Consider the following 16,537-nt stretch of genomic DNA (forward strand, 5'->3'; position numbering starts at 1 on the left):
AAAAAAAAAAAAGAACAGCACAAACAGGATTTGGTTTAAAAAAAATGAATGTTTAATTTTTTAAGAAGTATTTCATGTTTTCTTAGCTTTTTTTCTGAAAACACCTCATCTGTCATTTTGTCACTGCAGCTCAGCAGTGTACAAAACTCCCCTGAAATCTTAAGTGGAAAATAAGAATGAATAAAATGTTACAGTCAAACATACGTCTTCTGGGCTAAATGAGAAAAAGCAAAAGCCAACCACAGCCATTTGAACATTTCATTTCAGGAGTCAGTACATGCTAATGACACAGTTGGTGTGCAATCGACTAACAATTCATCGTACAACACCTCAAAGTCGGTCTATTCAGTGCAAACTTGTTAATCATGTTTTGAGGGACACAACAACTCACACATTCCTCCTTCTGTACTGATCCTGCTGGAAAACCTTGGAACACACATTTATTTGATGTAACTCACTTCAAGGCACATTAAAAACTATGTCAATCAGCAAATAAATGGGTACAGATGTGACTGCTATCACTCTCTCCTGACTTTGAATGTACTCCAGGGTCCTCTGTCCCATCTTCTAAATTGCACCATTATAGCGTTACATTGGTCCCAGTCAATTGAAAGCCAATTGGGTGATGCTACGGGTTCAAATTTGGGACACGCACGCACGCACACACGCACACACGCACACACACACACACACACACACGTGTCAGTTTTGTCATAGATCCAACAGAAGATACATTCCACAGAACGGGAGTACAAGGGTTTCCTCTTTTAACAGCTTGCCTGGCTGTTACCTTTCTAAAACGGACAGCTTTGCTTTGGTTTCCTCAAAAACAACAGTGGGATAACCTGAACATATACACGAGCCCATCCAGTGGGTAAATACATGCATTAATCGGAGGGACCCGACAGTATGCATGATCCATGTGACAACCAAAAGCTATGAAAAGAAAAAACAAGAAACAAAATGTGCTCATATAACAGAAAATTAAAGGTTAACATTCTAGCTGAGTTTGAAACATTGGCAAGGCAGCTCCCTATGAAGTGTCCAGTCACACAAAAATATATATCTGGCCATATTGGGATGCCCTGCTAAATGTGAATGGAAGAACAAGTGGTGCTCTGGAAAACCTCTAAATGCGTGCATTTCATTACATGAAAACAAACAATCAAAAAAAACAAAAACAAAAACAACCCATAGTTGACCTCTCCGCCCTGGAGTTTTCCTACACATCTATGGTAGGATGGACAGTCAACACAAATCATTCTGAAATGCAAAATGTAAAATGTGTTCACAGATGATCAACACACATCTAACCATTACAAATAAAGAATGCAAAAATAAACCTGTCAGAGTTTTTTTCTTAGTACTGCGCCTTTAGTACATTTCTTTCAAAGCCATTTTGCTATGATACAGTACATTCATTCAACAGTGACAAGAAGGAAAGGAAATTAAATCATCGTGCTGGCACCAAGATCCTGAGATGTCACTATTTTTGTTAAGATCTTACATGAAAAATATACACACACTCATTTGATCTAGCGCTCCCGCATTTTGACCTTAAGAAATAAATACCCTCAGTTATACACATATTACCATCTAAGTCTACCTAGAGAAGAAGTACCTAATCCCAGGTACCGGTGCAAAATAGTAATCAGTTTTAAGTGATCCAAAGTGTTTCACTGGGAGTATATCCAGCACAGCAGGCCGACAGCCAAGGCTGTCCCGGCACCGACTTTGAGCAGAACAGGCCTCCAGTACTGCCACTTCTCTCGTTTCCTCTCCGAATCCGTCAGTCTCTGTTTCATCTGCTGGACCCTCTGTGCAGTGCTGGCAATCCTCTCCTCACGGTGTCGCTTTCTCACACTGAAATAAGAGACAGTTAAAGTTAAGTAGTCTGCAAACAACAGTGTCAGAAAATTGCATAAATCTCAAGCTCACGATCACAGAATTACCACACAAGCAAAAAAAAAAAAAAACTATAACTATAGAACGGAGAGGAGGGCTAGAGTCTGATTTCGCTCTGGTCAAAATGTGAAGTCAAGATGAGATTTTACAGTGCAGATGGAAACAAAGATGTGAAGTCTATAGCCAACTTCTCTTTTTTTCCCTTTCCAGATTTTGAATCTGACAAAATTAATTGATTCAGACGTTCATAGGCGCCTACAAGGAGGAGAACACTAAAATGACTATAGGTAAATTATAAAATGCCATTGTATCATTGAAAGAAGGTTTGACTGATCATGTCAGTGCTGGGAGAAGGGCATGATGAGGGTGGAAATTCCTGAGGAGGCTTGGTTGCAGGCCTGGAAGTCTCAGTGCTCCACTATGAACTCCCTGACCTGGAGGGACCTTTGTTGGAAGCCAGTGATATGTTTTACTAAAACACCAAAGCATAAATTTAAAATGACTAAGACTCAGTTACCGCGCTGGAGGGAGTGTAGATCAATGCAAGAAGACCATGCTCGTGTATTCTGGCTATGTCCATATATTAGACCTTTCTGGGAAAATCTGAGTCATCTCCTCTCCAGAATTGACAATCAATATTGATGTGGCATTCTTCTTCATGTTCCTCTGCGTCCCTTCTAAAGCTTCATGTAAAAGAAATATTTAGTTCCAAAAAATATTGCTGCGCTGCAACCAAACCAAGCCAGAACCAAATGCTTGTTACAGAGAGACCCCCCAACCTTTTCATGATACCTGTCAACCATATACGCCCCATGGAAATCATGACTTTTAGCTTTCGTCTACAAAGAGACAAAACGAAAGAACTTTGGAAGAAATGGGACTGTTACCTGTTGGATGCTGGCACTTAATAAGAAGCTAACACCTGTACTGGAATTTACATTTCTCTTAGACAACGCTCATATTTGACCTCCCTGTGTTTCGTGTATTAACTATTTTGGTTCTACACACGTGGACAAAATTGTTGGTACCCCTCAGTTAAAGAAGGAAAAACCCACAATTCTCACTGAAATCACTTGAAACTCACAAAAGTAACAATAAATAAAAATTTATTGAAAATTAAATAATCAAAAACAGCCATTACTTTTGAATTGTTGATTAACATAATTATTTAAAAAAAACAAACTAATGAAACAGGCCTGGACAAAAATGATGGTACCTCTATAAAAGATTGAAAACTATTTGACCAGAGTGACATGATTAACTCAGGTGTGTCATTTAATTGACATCACAGGTGTTTCCAAACTCATAATCAGTCAGTCTGCCTATTTAAAGGGAGACAAGTAGTCACCCTGCTGTTTGGTGAAAAGGTGTGTACCACACTGAACATGGACAACAGAAAGCGAAGGAGAGAATTGTCCCAGGACATCCGAAAAAAAATGATAGACAAACATCTTAAAGGTAAAGGCTATAAGACCATCTCTAAACAGCTTGAAGTTCCTGTGACAACAGTGGCTCATATTATTCAGAAGTTCAAGACCCACGGGACAGTAGCCAACCTCCCTGGACGTGGCCGCAAGAGGAAAATTGATGACAAATTGAAGAGACGGATCGTTGGAATTGTATCCAAAGAGCCCAGAGCAACCTCCAAAGAAATTAAAGGTGAACTCCAAGGCCAAGGTACATCAGTGTCAGATCGCACCATTCGTCGTTGTTTGAGCCAAAGTGGACTTCATGGGAGACGACCAAGGAGGACACCACTGCTGAAAAAAACTCATAAAAAAGCCAGACTGGAATTTGCAAAAATGCATGTTGACAAGCCACAAAGCTTCTGGGAGAATGTCCTTTGGACAGATGAGACCAAACTGGAGCTTTTTGGTAAGGCACATCAACTCTATGTTCATAGACTCAAAAACCAAGCATACGAAGAAAAGAACACTGTCCCTACGGTGAAACATGGAGGAGGCTCAGTAATGTTTTGGGGCTGCTTTGCTGCATCTGGCACAGGGTGTCTTGAAAGTGTGCAAGGTACGATGAAATCTGAAGACTATCAAGGCATTCTGGAGAGAAATGTGCTGCCTAGTGTCAGAAAGCTTGGTCTCAGTCGCAGGTCATGGGTCTTCCAACAGGACAACGATCCAAAACACACAGCCAAAAACACCCAAGAATGGCTGAGAGAAAAGCGTTGGACTATTCTAAAGTGGCCTTCTATGAGCCCAGATCTGAATCCCATTGAACATATGTGGAAGGAGCTGAAACATGCCATTTGGAGAAGACACCCATCAAACCTGAGACAACTGGAGCTGTTTGCTCATGAGGAGTGGGCCAAAATACCTGTTGACAGCTGCAGAACGCTCATTGACAAATACAGAAATCGTTTAATTGCAGTGATTGCCTCAAAAGGTTGTGCAACAAAATATTAAGTTATGGGTACCATCATTTTTGTCCAGCTCTATTTCATTAGTTTGTTTTTTTAAATAATTATGTTAATCAACAATTCAAAAGTGATGGCTGATTTTGATTATTTAATTTTCAATAAATTTTTATTTATTGTTACTTTTGTGAGTTTCAAGTGATTTCAGTGAGAATTGTGGGTTTTTCCTTCTTTAACTGAGGGGTACCAACAATTTTGTCCACGTGTGTACATATAAAACTTCAAAAAAAAAAAAAAAGAGAGGTGCTGAACTGGTACTTACTGCCCAGAGTTCACCACATTGTGGTCTTGGCTGTCTGCCTCTCCTGCCAGCAGGTGGTCTCCTGAGGGGTCCTGAGCTTCCGAGCAGGGTCCATTGGGCCTGCTGTCATTGAGGTGAGGTCTGGGTGGGGGTGGTGGAGGGGGCAGATCTGGCTCCAAGTCATCCCTTGACAGCACCCTCAGCTTGTTCTGCTAGAGGACATGAGTAGCAGAGAGACATCAAAAAAAATTAACTTTCTGCCAACTTATGACAGAGAGGAAGACAAAACTGCATCGGTTGGTAAAACTACAAAAAAAATGAAGTTTGAATCTTAAAACTAAGAAAATACTTTGGTAGGTCCAAGGTTATCAGTATCTCTACACTCATGAGGCCCTTTTTCAGCCAAATTGGTTCCAGTTCTAGTTCGGAGCCAGTGCCTGATTTAGCACTAGTTCTTTGTGTGTCCACCTACTAAGCACCGGCTCCAGGCTCCAAAACTGGTGCTTTTCAGACACCAACTCTTTACTGGGCCAGAGTAAAGAATTGTGTATGTCAGGGGCTGGGGCGGGGTTACGGTGACCGACGATCAACGGTGAAAACACAGAACCACCATTTTTAAACAGCCGTGCTGCTGTTTAGGACATAAATGGCCTCTACGTTGCTACCACTCAATGTCAATGTAATGTTAACTGGGGGTCCAGGGAGGAAGAGTTTGTTTCAAAATCTATACCTACAGTTAAGTCACGCAGATTAAATAATAGACAGTCAGACTGTCTGACAAAAGAAATTTAATCTCCATTCAATGTAAAAACATAGTGTTGAGTAAAACTCCAGCCAGTGTCAAACACGCAGTACTGAATGTTAGATCTTTGAAAAACAAATCGTTTTTAATTAATGATTTTATCTCCACTAATAAACTTGATTTTGTGTTTTTAACTGAGACCTGGCTAAACGAAAACACAGGAAATGCAATTCTGATTGAGGCCACTCCCCCTAATTTTTTATTTGAGTCTGAAATACGACGAAATCGTGACGGGGGAGGGGTTTGTGCAATCTTTAAGAATAATTTACACACCCGCAGATTGAATTTTGGGTTTTTTCCATCATTTGAATATGTTGCTTTTAAAATGGAGCTGGAACAGTCTTCTGTACTTTACATTACTATTTACAAACCACCAAAAACTCCTTTTATTGATGATTTTACTGAACTGCTTTTGGTTATATGTGCTGAGTTCGACTGTTTGGTTATCACAGGCGATATGAATGTTCATGTTGACGTAGCAAATGACAAACATAGTAATGAGCTTCATGCTGTCCTTGGAACATTTGGACTGAGTCAGTTTGTCACGCAAAGTACTCACTCATTTGGTCACATACTTGATGTAATTATTGCAAAGGGAGTAACAATTTTAAATGTGAATGTTGTTGATGTTGGTTTATCTGACCACTACTGTGTTTTCTTTGACCTGTCTGTTGCACCGAAACCTGCGGCTGAGCCAGCTGCTGTTCAAAGAAGACTCATTAATGATCAAACTAGTGAACAGTTTGTAGAGATGATAAGATTTGAAAATGTGTCATCGTCTAATGCTGATGATTTACTGAGCATTTACAAGTCTAATGTTCTAAATGTGCTTAACATCATTGCTCCTGTTAAGGTCAGAGAGGTTAAAAATAGACAAAAAGCGCCATGGAGAAATGAAGTTTCTGTTAGGGCTCAAAAGAAGGAGTGTTGAAGAGCAGAAAGAAAATGGCGAAAGTCAAACCTCAAAAATGATTTTGACATTTACAGAGGAATGTTACGTCTCTTTAATCAGACTTTGCGTGGAGCAAGGGAGAGATATTTTTCTGAAATCATCACAAACTGTAGTAACAACTCACGAGTCTTGTTTGCCACAGTAAACAGACTAACAAACCCTCCAACTTCATTACTATCAGAACTAAACTCAATTTCAAAGTGTAATGAGTTTGCAAAATTTTTTAATGATAAAATCCAGGGCATTAAAAGTGCTATCACTTTAAAAACACAAAAGACAATGCTGAAACCACATGGACTCACAGAGCTAACACATTTCATACCTGTCACTGACAGAACAGTCCAAGAGGTGATTTCAGGTCTGAGTTCATGTACTTGCTCCCTTGATGAAATGCCCACAAAATTCCTGAAGTCTGTACTGAGTAGTTTACTGCCTGAACTCACTCATTTAGTTAACATCTCTCTTCAGACTGGAGCTTTTCCAAAGGCTTTGAAAATGGCTGTCATCAAACCTCTTCTAAAGAACAACAGTCTTGATGTCACAGTATTAAACAACGACCGGCCAATATCAAATATACCATTCTTAGGAAAAGTCCTAGAAAAAGTTATATACCAGCAGCTCACTACCTTTCTATCAGTTAACAATATTTTTGATATTTTCCAGTCAGGGTTTAGGCCCCTTCACAGCACAGAGACTGCTCTAATTAAAGTAACAAATGACATCCGTCTAAGCACAGATGCTGGCAAAGCCACAGTCTTAGTTCTTTTGGACCTGAGTGCTGCCTTTGACACAGTGGATCATGGGATCTTATTACAGAGGTTAGAGAGCTGGGTGGGAATCTCCGGTACTGCCCTAAACTGGTTCAGGTCCTACTTTGAGGACAGAACTTTCTCTGTTGAAATTGGTAACTTTGTCTCAGACCAAATGCCTGTGACATGTGGAGTTCCCCAGGGGTCGATCCTGGGACCGCTTTTGTTTAATCTGTACATGCTTCCTCTCGGTCAGCTAATATCCATGAATAATGTGTCTTACCACAATTATGCAGACGACACTCAGATCTATGTGTCACTCACTGCAGGAGAACATGAACCTGTAGATTTACTTTGTCGCTGTATCGAACAGATCAGTGTTTGGATGCAAAACAACTTTCTCCAGTTAAATTCAGATAAAACTGAGATAATTGTTTTTGGCCCAAAACAGCAAAGAGAAAGTGTTATCAGTTATCTAGAGTCTCTCTCTCTACAACCAAAAATCAAGTTAGAAATCTGGGAGTAATTATGGACTCGGACCTGAAGTTCACCAGCCACATTAAGTCAATAACATCTACAGCCTTTTTCCATCTGAAAAACATTACAAAAATCAGAGGAATAATATCTAAACCAGACTTAGAGAGGCTGATCCATGCATTTGTCTCCAGTAGGTTAGATTATGGTAACGGTCTGTTCACTGGACTCTCCAAACAAGGTTTAGGACAGCTACAATCCATCCAAAATGCTGCAGCTCGAATCCTGACTAGAACCAGGAAATATGACCATATTACTCCAGTACTCAGGTCTCTGCACTGGATTCCTGTAGCTCAGAGAATAGACTTTAAAACAGCTCTGCTAGTGTACAAGTCTTTTCATGGTCTAGCTCCAAAGTATATCTCTGATTTGTTAGTTCCATATGAACCATCTCGAACTCTGAGAAGTTCAGGACGAGGTCTCTTTGAGGAGCCCAGAGTCAGGACTAAACACGGTGAGGCTTCCTTTCAGTTTCATGCGGCTAGAGTCTGGAACAGTCTTCCTGAAGATCTGAGAAAGGCCTCTGATGTAGCAATGTTTAAATCCGGGCTGAAAACAGTTCTGTTTAACTGTGCATATTACAACTAAAAGTATTTTATCTGCACTCTTTGCTTTTAATGTGATTAATAATGTTTTTATTTCTCTATTTATCTTTTATCTATTGTGATTTTATGAAATTGTAAAGCACTGTGAATTGCCTTGTGTATGAATTGTGCTCTATAAATAAATTTGCCTTGCCTTGCCTTGCCTAGTAGTGTTTAGTGTTAGTGTTTTGAAAACTCGTAAATATGGACACCAAATCCAAGCAGAAGTGGTCTGGTGAGTTTAGTTTAGTAGAATTTAGTCGAAGCTACAGGGAGCCTCTCGGACCAATCTGGTGTTCGAAATGATCCAGCTGGAGATGGCTGCAGCCGGGAATGACTGGAGCCTCGACTAACTCAACAAACTTAAAAAGCTCAAAAATGACTACACGGACCAGTAAAAGGAGCTTGGACACAGCAGTGCTCAGCCAAAAGAGTCCCCATTTTGACCAGCTGCATTCCGTGATTCCAACCGGGGTCCTGAACGCCACAACTGTGCTGGAGTTGCCGCTGTGCAGACCACCGATGCTGATCCTGGTAGGTTTTATTTCTTAAACACCCTGTTGTTAACCTGCTATGACTTTGCCAGCTACAATAATCCTGCATCAATATCAAGAACATTACGCCAGCTAACATGGTCCAGGCAGAGGGTCAGTGATCAGAGGTTGGCGGGGACTATTGTTTGCTATTCAGTTAGCCGCTGGTAACGAAGGCCTGATGGAACCTGAGAAAAGCAGCAGCAATATTTCACTACAAGACCTTTATATCCCACATTGTTACACAAAGTCCCATTTAATCATATTACTGAACTCTATGGTAATCATTGAAATTCCTCTTGAAGAACCAATAAAACTCTTTGCTAACACATTCTAATTTATGAGTTGATTATGTTTTGTATCATTAATACAAGTCTACACAGTGAATTAAAGAGTACTGGTAATCTGCAGCTATTTTCAGAATTTCAAGGTAAAATGCTGATTGTTCTGTGACTTTACAACTTTGCAGATGTGGAAATTCAATGCATTGATTTCTTTTTCACAGATTTTTTTGGCAGTTTTACACACGCTACCAACAATTTTTCTTGCGCATGTTTTTTAGCTGTTGGCCTTAGACGATGAGGTTCAGTTACCAGGACCGCTACTCTGCAGCTCACCGGTCTCATCCTGCAGCTTCTCTCTGTCGGCCTCCTTTCAACAGACCAAATCATGATAATCAAAACCATAACCATAATCAAAAGTGAACCGGTTCATAGAAGGCACGAGATTTGAAACAACTAAGCACCAATACTGAAGTAGCAGCTGGTTCTTTCTGGTCGAAAAGGGGACTCAAAGAACAAATTCTTCTTTGATCTTACAGACTTTTAGCTACAGTATAAAACATGTACGAGTAGCTACGTAACGGAAAAATAAATGAAAATGAGAAAACACAATCATTCAACAGCCTGTGATTATACTAATAATAACAGCATCACATTTGAGGCTACCCGTGGCTGCATTTCAAGCTCTACAACGTTTGATTCTCTTAGTACTTGAGCTATGAACTGGACTGTCTCAAAAACTATTTTTTTGGACTAATAAAAATTCAGAGCTGCTTTTTTGCAACAGCTGTCGACTATAACTTGTGATAATGCTGCATGCTTCCTTCTTAACAGCACACATGGTGCTTGATGTGTCACAGCAGGAAAAACATTGCTATAAATGTCATGACTAAAACAAATGATGTCTAAATTCTATTTCGCTCCTTTCTTTATTGTTCTGCTATTGTGTGTGCTGGCTCACTGTCACACCTGAATAGAACAGAGGCATTGTTCATTTTATCAGTTGCGTTACTTCTACTTTGAGAAGTCAAAATGTCTGCTGTGACAAAGTGTGCATGTTCACGTGTATGAATACTGCATTTAAATATATTTGAAAAGAGTCTAAAACTAAGACTTGCTAATTCAAATAGATGCAATGACTGACCATATCTTAAACAGATTATAAAACAGTGTACCACAAATTGTGGGGTAAGATATTGTGAACCAGATAAGGATGTAAAAGTTAAATAAGTAACTAGTGTTTTGAAAATCCGCTATTTAGGTTAATTAAAAGTTTTCTAAAGCTCACACTGGCATCTTATGGGCTGATGAGCTTCTCGTCTACTGGAGGTGACTCAATGGTTCTGGTTCCTATCTGAGCACTTCCTTCACTGCTGCATCTGTCTATCAAGGCCAATAAACACTTTACACTTACACTAATTAACACAGCTATTATGTTTTTTAGACTAGTGAAGCTAAAAAGCCACAGACTGACAGCATGTCTTGTCAGGAAGGTGGTGATTAGACCAGTAGGTTTTTCTGTGTAATGTGAGTGTCTTCCAGTATGTGAGAAAAGCACCATCATGATTCTGCAGCCACAGTAAACTTTTCAAAGTATAGCGTTGCAATCAAGGTAGTAAAAGCATTTTTGTCAACTGTAGCATGTCTCGATAAGTAGTACAGTTAGTTAAAGTGATGTCTGCTTTCACAGAAGAAAAACAAAGAGCGCTTGTTCGTGTAATGCTACTATGACATCTTCCTGCATTATTCACAACAGAGTTGTGTGAAACGCTGCATACCAAGGATAAATCACAAACCATCATACACTATGCCCGACAGAAAGCATGATCGGTCCATGGACTGCTCAATCGAGAAAGTCTAACAACAGTCACAGATAGAAGTAAAAATGGATTCCATCCTGCAGCCTTGCTTTCCTTTTCATGGGATGCATCATGCTTGTTAACTAGTGCACCAGCCCTGCTAAACTAATGAGCAGATTGATATCAAATCTAATAACAGGTTGAATCAAGATAATAAGAATTCATTAATATTAAGAGTGAACGCAGAGACCTGTAGACCAAATGTCAGTATCCAGAAAACATATTCAGACAAAGATCCCATGTTAATTCCAGGTATAAATGAGGCATGAGACACCACAAAAATGACTGAAGAGCCTCCTGCAGAATCCATCCATGATATAATTCATACATATTTTGCCTCTGTTTCTAACAGCCCACAGCCAGACACAAAAATCTATTTTAACATTACTTCCTCAGCAGGAAAAATAAAGATTTTGTATATTACAATTCAGGCTTGGAATTTCTCTAATGCATTTTACCATTTTAAACTTTCAGTTTTAAACCCTTATCATAAACCCCTTATGTGCCAGCTGATTCGTTACTGACATTATTAAGGCACATGATGTCACACAGGCTTTGGCACCTCTGTTTATTCCTGATAACAGTTTTTAAATGCAACTGAAAGCTTCAAGTGGTTTCTCCCAAGAGCTCATCAACAAGGTGTGAATAATTTTGTAAGAGTCCTAGGCTCCTACAAGCACCGTCTGAATCCTTAACCTTGAAACTAGTTACCTGTGCCACCGAGTTGTCCGTCAGGATGAGTTTGGCTCCCTCGATGACGGCCATATAGGAGAAGCGGAGCTGGTCGGGGGTCTGGATCAAGCCCATGCGGTATTCCCTCATGCCCAGGAGCACCCTCTGTATGTCCACTGATGACGGGTTCTCCCTCCTGTCCATCTGGAAACAGAATAAGACATTAATAAAATACAGCTCAAGGCCCATTGCAGTGTTTTAACAAAACACTGAATTACATCAGATCGCACAATTTCTTGTGAACTTTTGTTGTTACAATATTGAGAAACTCAGGACTCCTTCTATAAAACACGTTTGTTAATAGCTCATTAAGATTTGAACATTTAAAATTCAGCTAATCTGTTCTATCAAGACCATGGTGGTGAAGGTTGATCAGATTTCAGTGACCGAACAGCTCACCAACTCTAACAAGCTTTTTTTTTAAAGCTCGGACAACAAAGGCAAACCGCTTTTCCATTTCTCAAGTTTTTTAAGAGGATAAAATTCAGAGTGAAACCACAACTGTTGAACTTTTGATGTGGACCAATTTGTTTAATGTTTGCTTTGGCCATTCTGTGTGTGGAGAAATTTTTGCCACAGCAGAAGTTCCTGAATGCTTTTGAAAACCCCCTCATGAGTCATGCAGAAAAAGCTGTTTAATGTCTTAATATTTCAAAAAACAAGCAATGATTTGAGACAAGTCCAATTCAAATATAAAAATGAATGCAGAAGAACATTTTTCTTCTTTTCTACTCCATTTCTGGACCCCTTAGATCAGCCGTGTGACTCTGTAGGCTCACTGAATATACTCTGACACTAACAGAATTAGGATTTTGATAACAGAACTTTTACTTGTAACTGAATATTTCTACATTGTTGTATTACTAGTTTTACACAAGTAAAACATGCAAATATGTGTTCCACCCCAGTGTGTTTCACTCTATTTCTCCAATTAGGTCCTTTTGTTCTTCTATACCTTGCTTTCTAGCCAGGCTGCTTCAACCAGTGAGTCCCCGGTTTGATTTCCAGCATACCCTTACATTTACTGCATCTTATTCGTCTGCTCTCTTTCCCTACACTCTGAGGCTCTCTCCAGCAATGGTAAAAATACTGAAAAAACATAATCTTGAACAAAAGCTACTTATCAAGCCATGAGGCAAATTAGAAACAGAAAATTTGTAATTTAACATTTGAATGGAGGAAGTTAAGAGTTATTTCTGAAACACTGGAAAAAGGGAGATTTCCACATATCAATCTTCTCTGCTTCAGTGCATCAACCTCTATAAAATGTTTCATCCATTTAGGTCTTATACCAACATGCCACAACTTCTCTCTCTGCACGCCAGTAAAATAATAGCATGAGCATCTTATTTTACCCTCCTGCAAAAACATGAATTTGTACGCTGTGCTTTAACTCGTTGCTGTTAGTAGCTGCCCTCCCCTGCTCACCAGGACCAGGCAGGTATCCACCAAGGCAAAGGTTCCTGAGCGTCCAATCCCAGCACTGCAGTGCACCACTGACGGACCATGCTTCGGGTCCAACGAGCTGGACTCCCGAACCTTGAAGAGGAAGTTGAGGAAGGAAGCAGGAGACTCCGGAACGCCAAAGTCAGGCCACGTGGTGTAGTGAAAGTGGTAAATCTCTCTCGACTCGCCCGTCTATGACAGAAAATACGTAAAGTCGCTCATTACTGGAGGGTTGTATAGACAACTCTGCATGCCTGGGCTGACCTGTCACTAGGAAAACATCCCACACCCTGTGAAATCACACCATTTTGATCCAGCTGAAACCAGATTTCAGTGCTGGAGCATTGGTTAAGCAATGTTCAGAACATTTCTCCGTAAATTAAGTCTGTCACAGGTAGTCAACCAAAGAAAAAAGGTGATTTTATTTTCCAACAGTACTGAACTGAAATTTTACAGAATATGATTCTGCAGTTTTCCGCTTAGAACATACTGCCTAACTTTTAACTTTAAAATAGTTACGTCATCCAACTGATTCCTTCTCATGCTTACCTTTGTGTTCTGCAGCTCCAGCACTCTGATTGTGTAATGGGATTGGTCCTCCTCTGAAAGTAGCCTCACAACAAACCCTGTGTCTGTGAAAGACATCTGTAGCTCATCTGTGGTTGGCCAGTACTGTGCACACTTTTCCTGTTAAGACAGAAATGACTGAACTCAGTATTGGATGCAAGTGTAAAGTATTGTGCACAGTAACAGACTCATATGGACTGGGTATCCATCACTGGGTGGTCACATTGTTTTACCCATGCATGTCATGAATTCAGTCTCTCCATGACCACGGAGCATGTTTAGAGAGCCTTCACACTCTGCTGCAGGGCTGATCAAACACTTAATTGCTGCCAACTCAGAAAGACTCACTGTAAACTGACTGTATACACTTACCAGCCTGGCACATTAAGGCTACAAAAACGTGTAAACTCAACTTAGAAAACAATGAGCAACTATTTTGATACTTGATTGAGTTAGTTTTTAAACAAAAGTTGTGACACAATGCCAAATATTATCTGAGTCCTGCCTCTTACATCAAAGAAGTTCCTGTTTTTCTTCATCTTGTATAACTGATTTCAGATGAAATGCTATAATTTTTTTTCTACAGAGAAAAACAGTAAAAATATAACAAAACTTTAATATATGCAGTAAATTATTACATAATCACAGAGAGATTTATTCTAAGTGAATATGAGTTTCACACAAAGTCACGGCAAAGACTTTCTGTGAACATTGTGCGGTGTCTAGCAAGAACACTACTGCTATACAGTATTAATATCAAGACATGCCTCTCTTTAGAGGTAGAAGATAAGCAGGTGCTAGTGTGTACTTACAGATCCTTTTTCAATCACTCTGTTAAGCATGATCACAGCTTTGGTACACTGCTCCCAAATCATCAACCAGAAATGACCACAGGTATTCCTTAAAGGTCCCTGACCATGCAAAAATAGGAAACATAGAAGAAAAACACCATCCTGTCTTAATTAAAAATGCACACAACACTGCAGTGAAAGCCTGTATAATTTTGTGGAAGTAGCCCACAGATTTATATGACAAATATTTGTGCTGATGGTCACACTTGAGGTGCACTCCTCGTCCTACAACCTACATACCTGAGAAAGAATGTAGGCTCTTTGGGCTTCTGTCACCGCGACTAAACTTGCATTGATGTAGTCATTTTCACAGTTTTCAAGTTTTACCCGACTGTGATCGTCTAAAAGCAAATCAGAGATGACAGGGCACTTAAGAAAGACGTCATTCTCAGTAATACAAATTGCCAATATTAGTGTCATGACACTCACATGGGCTGACATCTCTGTAGCGGTTCAAATTTCGATTCACTGGAAGCTTTGCCACTCTGTAAGGGTATTCACTTGCTTGGTTGCGGATCTCCTGTAGCAGACAAGAAGACAGACAGGAAGTTAGGAAGCCTCACTTTGTTAAGTCGACAGCAGCTATGCGAGACGAATCGAGTGACAATCTGGTGAATGCATGGACCCTCTGATTGACTGAAGTGGTGGCCAGTGATACTAACCACATTAATAATAAGTCCTTTCTGTAACAGTCTTTGAAACTGATCCAATTTGTTTTGTTGTCATTTGTCAAACTGGCATATTGTAAGGCCATAGACTGTTGTTTTTACTAGGCAGCATTACTGTGTGTATGAGTGCAGCCAAAAAGAGAATACAGGTGACCTCTTTTCATGACAGTAAATGAGAAGCTGTTTCACTGATTATATGCAAAGCAGCTGCAGAAAAAAACAGACTTTAACACATAATCTACATAGGATGTAAACATGACAAAAACAGTCCCTTAGACTAGTGACAAATACTGAGATTTCATGGGGTTTTTTCAGCTCTCAACAGGACTGGAGGCTTGGTGTTTTAACATTAATTACAAAGTCACATCTCACGAAATTATTTCTTCATGAACTACAAATTTCCCTCAAATTAACCAACGGATTGTTTGACTGCTATGAGGACACGAACATCCCCTTTCACAGTATAAAGTGGTTGTTTACAGTTGTTTCTGTTTGTCTTTACATTTTATTGTTTCTCTGTAACTTCTCAACAGCTCAACTGTTAGCTACAAAACGTCCCCAGTTACCTGATACACTTCAGTTCGTGGCTACAAATTACTGGGAAACAGCCAAAGTTAAGTCGAAAGAGAAATATTATAAACGAATTACTGGGCTATCTGAGACAGCTGGTGGTAAAACGTACGCTTTTCACTGGAAGTCCTGATGAGTTCTCAGAAACTGCAGCTGACGTCTGTTAGCGTCAGCCGGTATTAGCTAACCGAGCTCAAACTGTGAACACTGTTCCGCTGCACGTTTTCCAGCTACGGAAGTCAGCGACTACTAGCGCGAATTGCTAGTTTCTCATTCGTCTTCTCTAACTGCACACCAATGTACGCAGTGAGAAAAACTGTATAACTAAACACAAATAAACTAGTCGTCCGTAATGCTAAAAGTAACCAAATACTAGCACAAGTGTCTAACGGGACGCTATCAAATTAGCTAGCTAAGTAAGTTAGCAACCAATCGTCATAGAAACACGAGAGGCCCAGTGTCCCGACTTACATTGTAAAGGTTTTGCCATCTCCCGGACGAGTCAATGTCCTCAAATTCTTGCTCCATTGTGTCGTAAATAGTGAACTGAGACACTTGCCGGATGATCTCAGTGTGTTTGCAGGGCCGTTCACAAACTTATTCTTTCCTGTCAGCCATCTAAACAGCACTGTATGTAACCCTAGGAATCCCTGTGGGGAGTCTGCTTCTGCTGCTGCTGCTGCTGCACAATACTGTATGCACGCTGACTGATTCGGGTTGCCAGTTATGTGTTTATTACGGCCTACCACAAAGACGATTCCACGTAATTACTGCCTTGAGCAGGGTTCAGTTAATGTGCATCGACGTATATCAATATCTATCCGTGCACTAA

At 40.0% G+C, this 16,537-nt stretch overlaps 1 protein-coding gene across 2 annotated transcripts; it reads right to left on the reverse strand.

The window, feature by feature from the left end:
• Positions 1-29: 29 nt before the first annotated feature.
• ptpn2a (protein tyrosine phosphatase non-receptor type 2a) lies at positions 30-16,417 on the reverse strand. 2 transcript variants are annotated; one of them, XM_051956432.1, is made up of 9 exons: positions 16,177-16,417; positions 14,897-14,987; positions 14,708-14,808; positions 14,429-14,527; positions 13,599-13,736; positions 13,032-13,241; positions 11,583-11,747; positions 4,599-4,786; positions 30-1,863 (listed from the first exon to the last, which is right to left on the reverse strand). In XM_051956432.1, the coding sequence occupies exons 1-9, from the start codon at positions 16,231-16,233 to the stop codon at positions 1,677-1,679; spliced, it is 1,236 nt and encodes a 411-aa protein (XP_051812392.1). In that variant the 5' UTR covers positions 16,234-16,417; the 3' UTR covers positions 30-1,676. The 2 variants fall into 2 exon arrangements, with proteins under 2 accessions (XP_051812392.1, XP_051812391.1); XM_051956431.1 differs by having other exon boundaries at positions 4,599-4,789.
• Between the last annotated feature and the right edge of the window lie 120 nt (positions 16,418-16,537).

This window comes from Acanthochromis polyacanthus, chromosome 12 (genome assembly GCF_021347895.1).
Source record: "Acanthochromis polyacanthus isolate Apoly-LR-REF ecotype Palm Island chromosome 12, KAUST_Apoly_ChrSc, whole genome shotgun sequence".
Classification (NCBI taxonomy): Eukaryota; Metazoa; Chordata; class Actinopteri; family Pomacentridae; genus Acanthochromis; species Acanthochromis polyacanthus.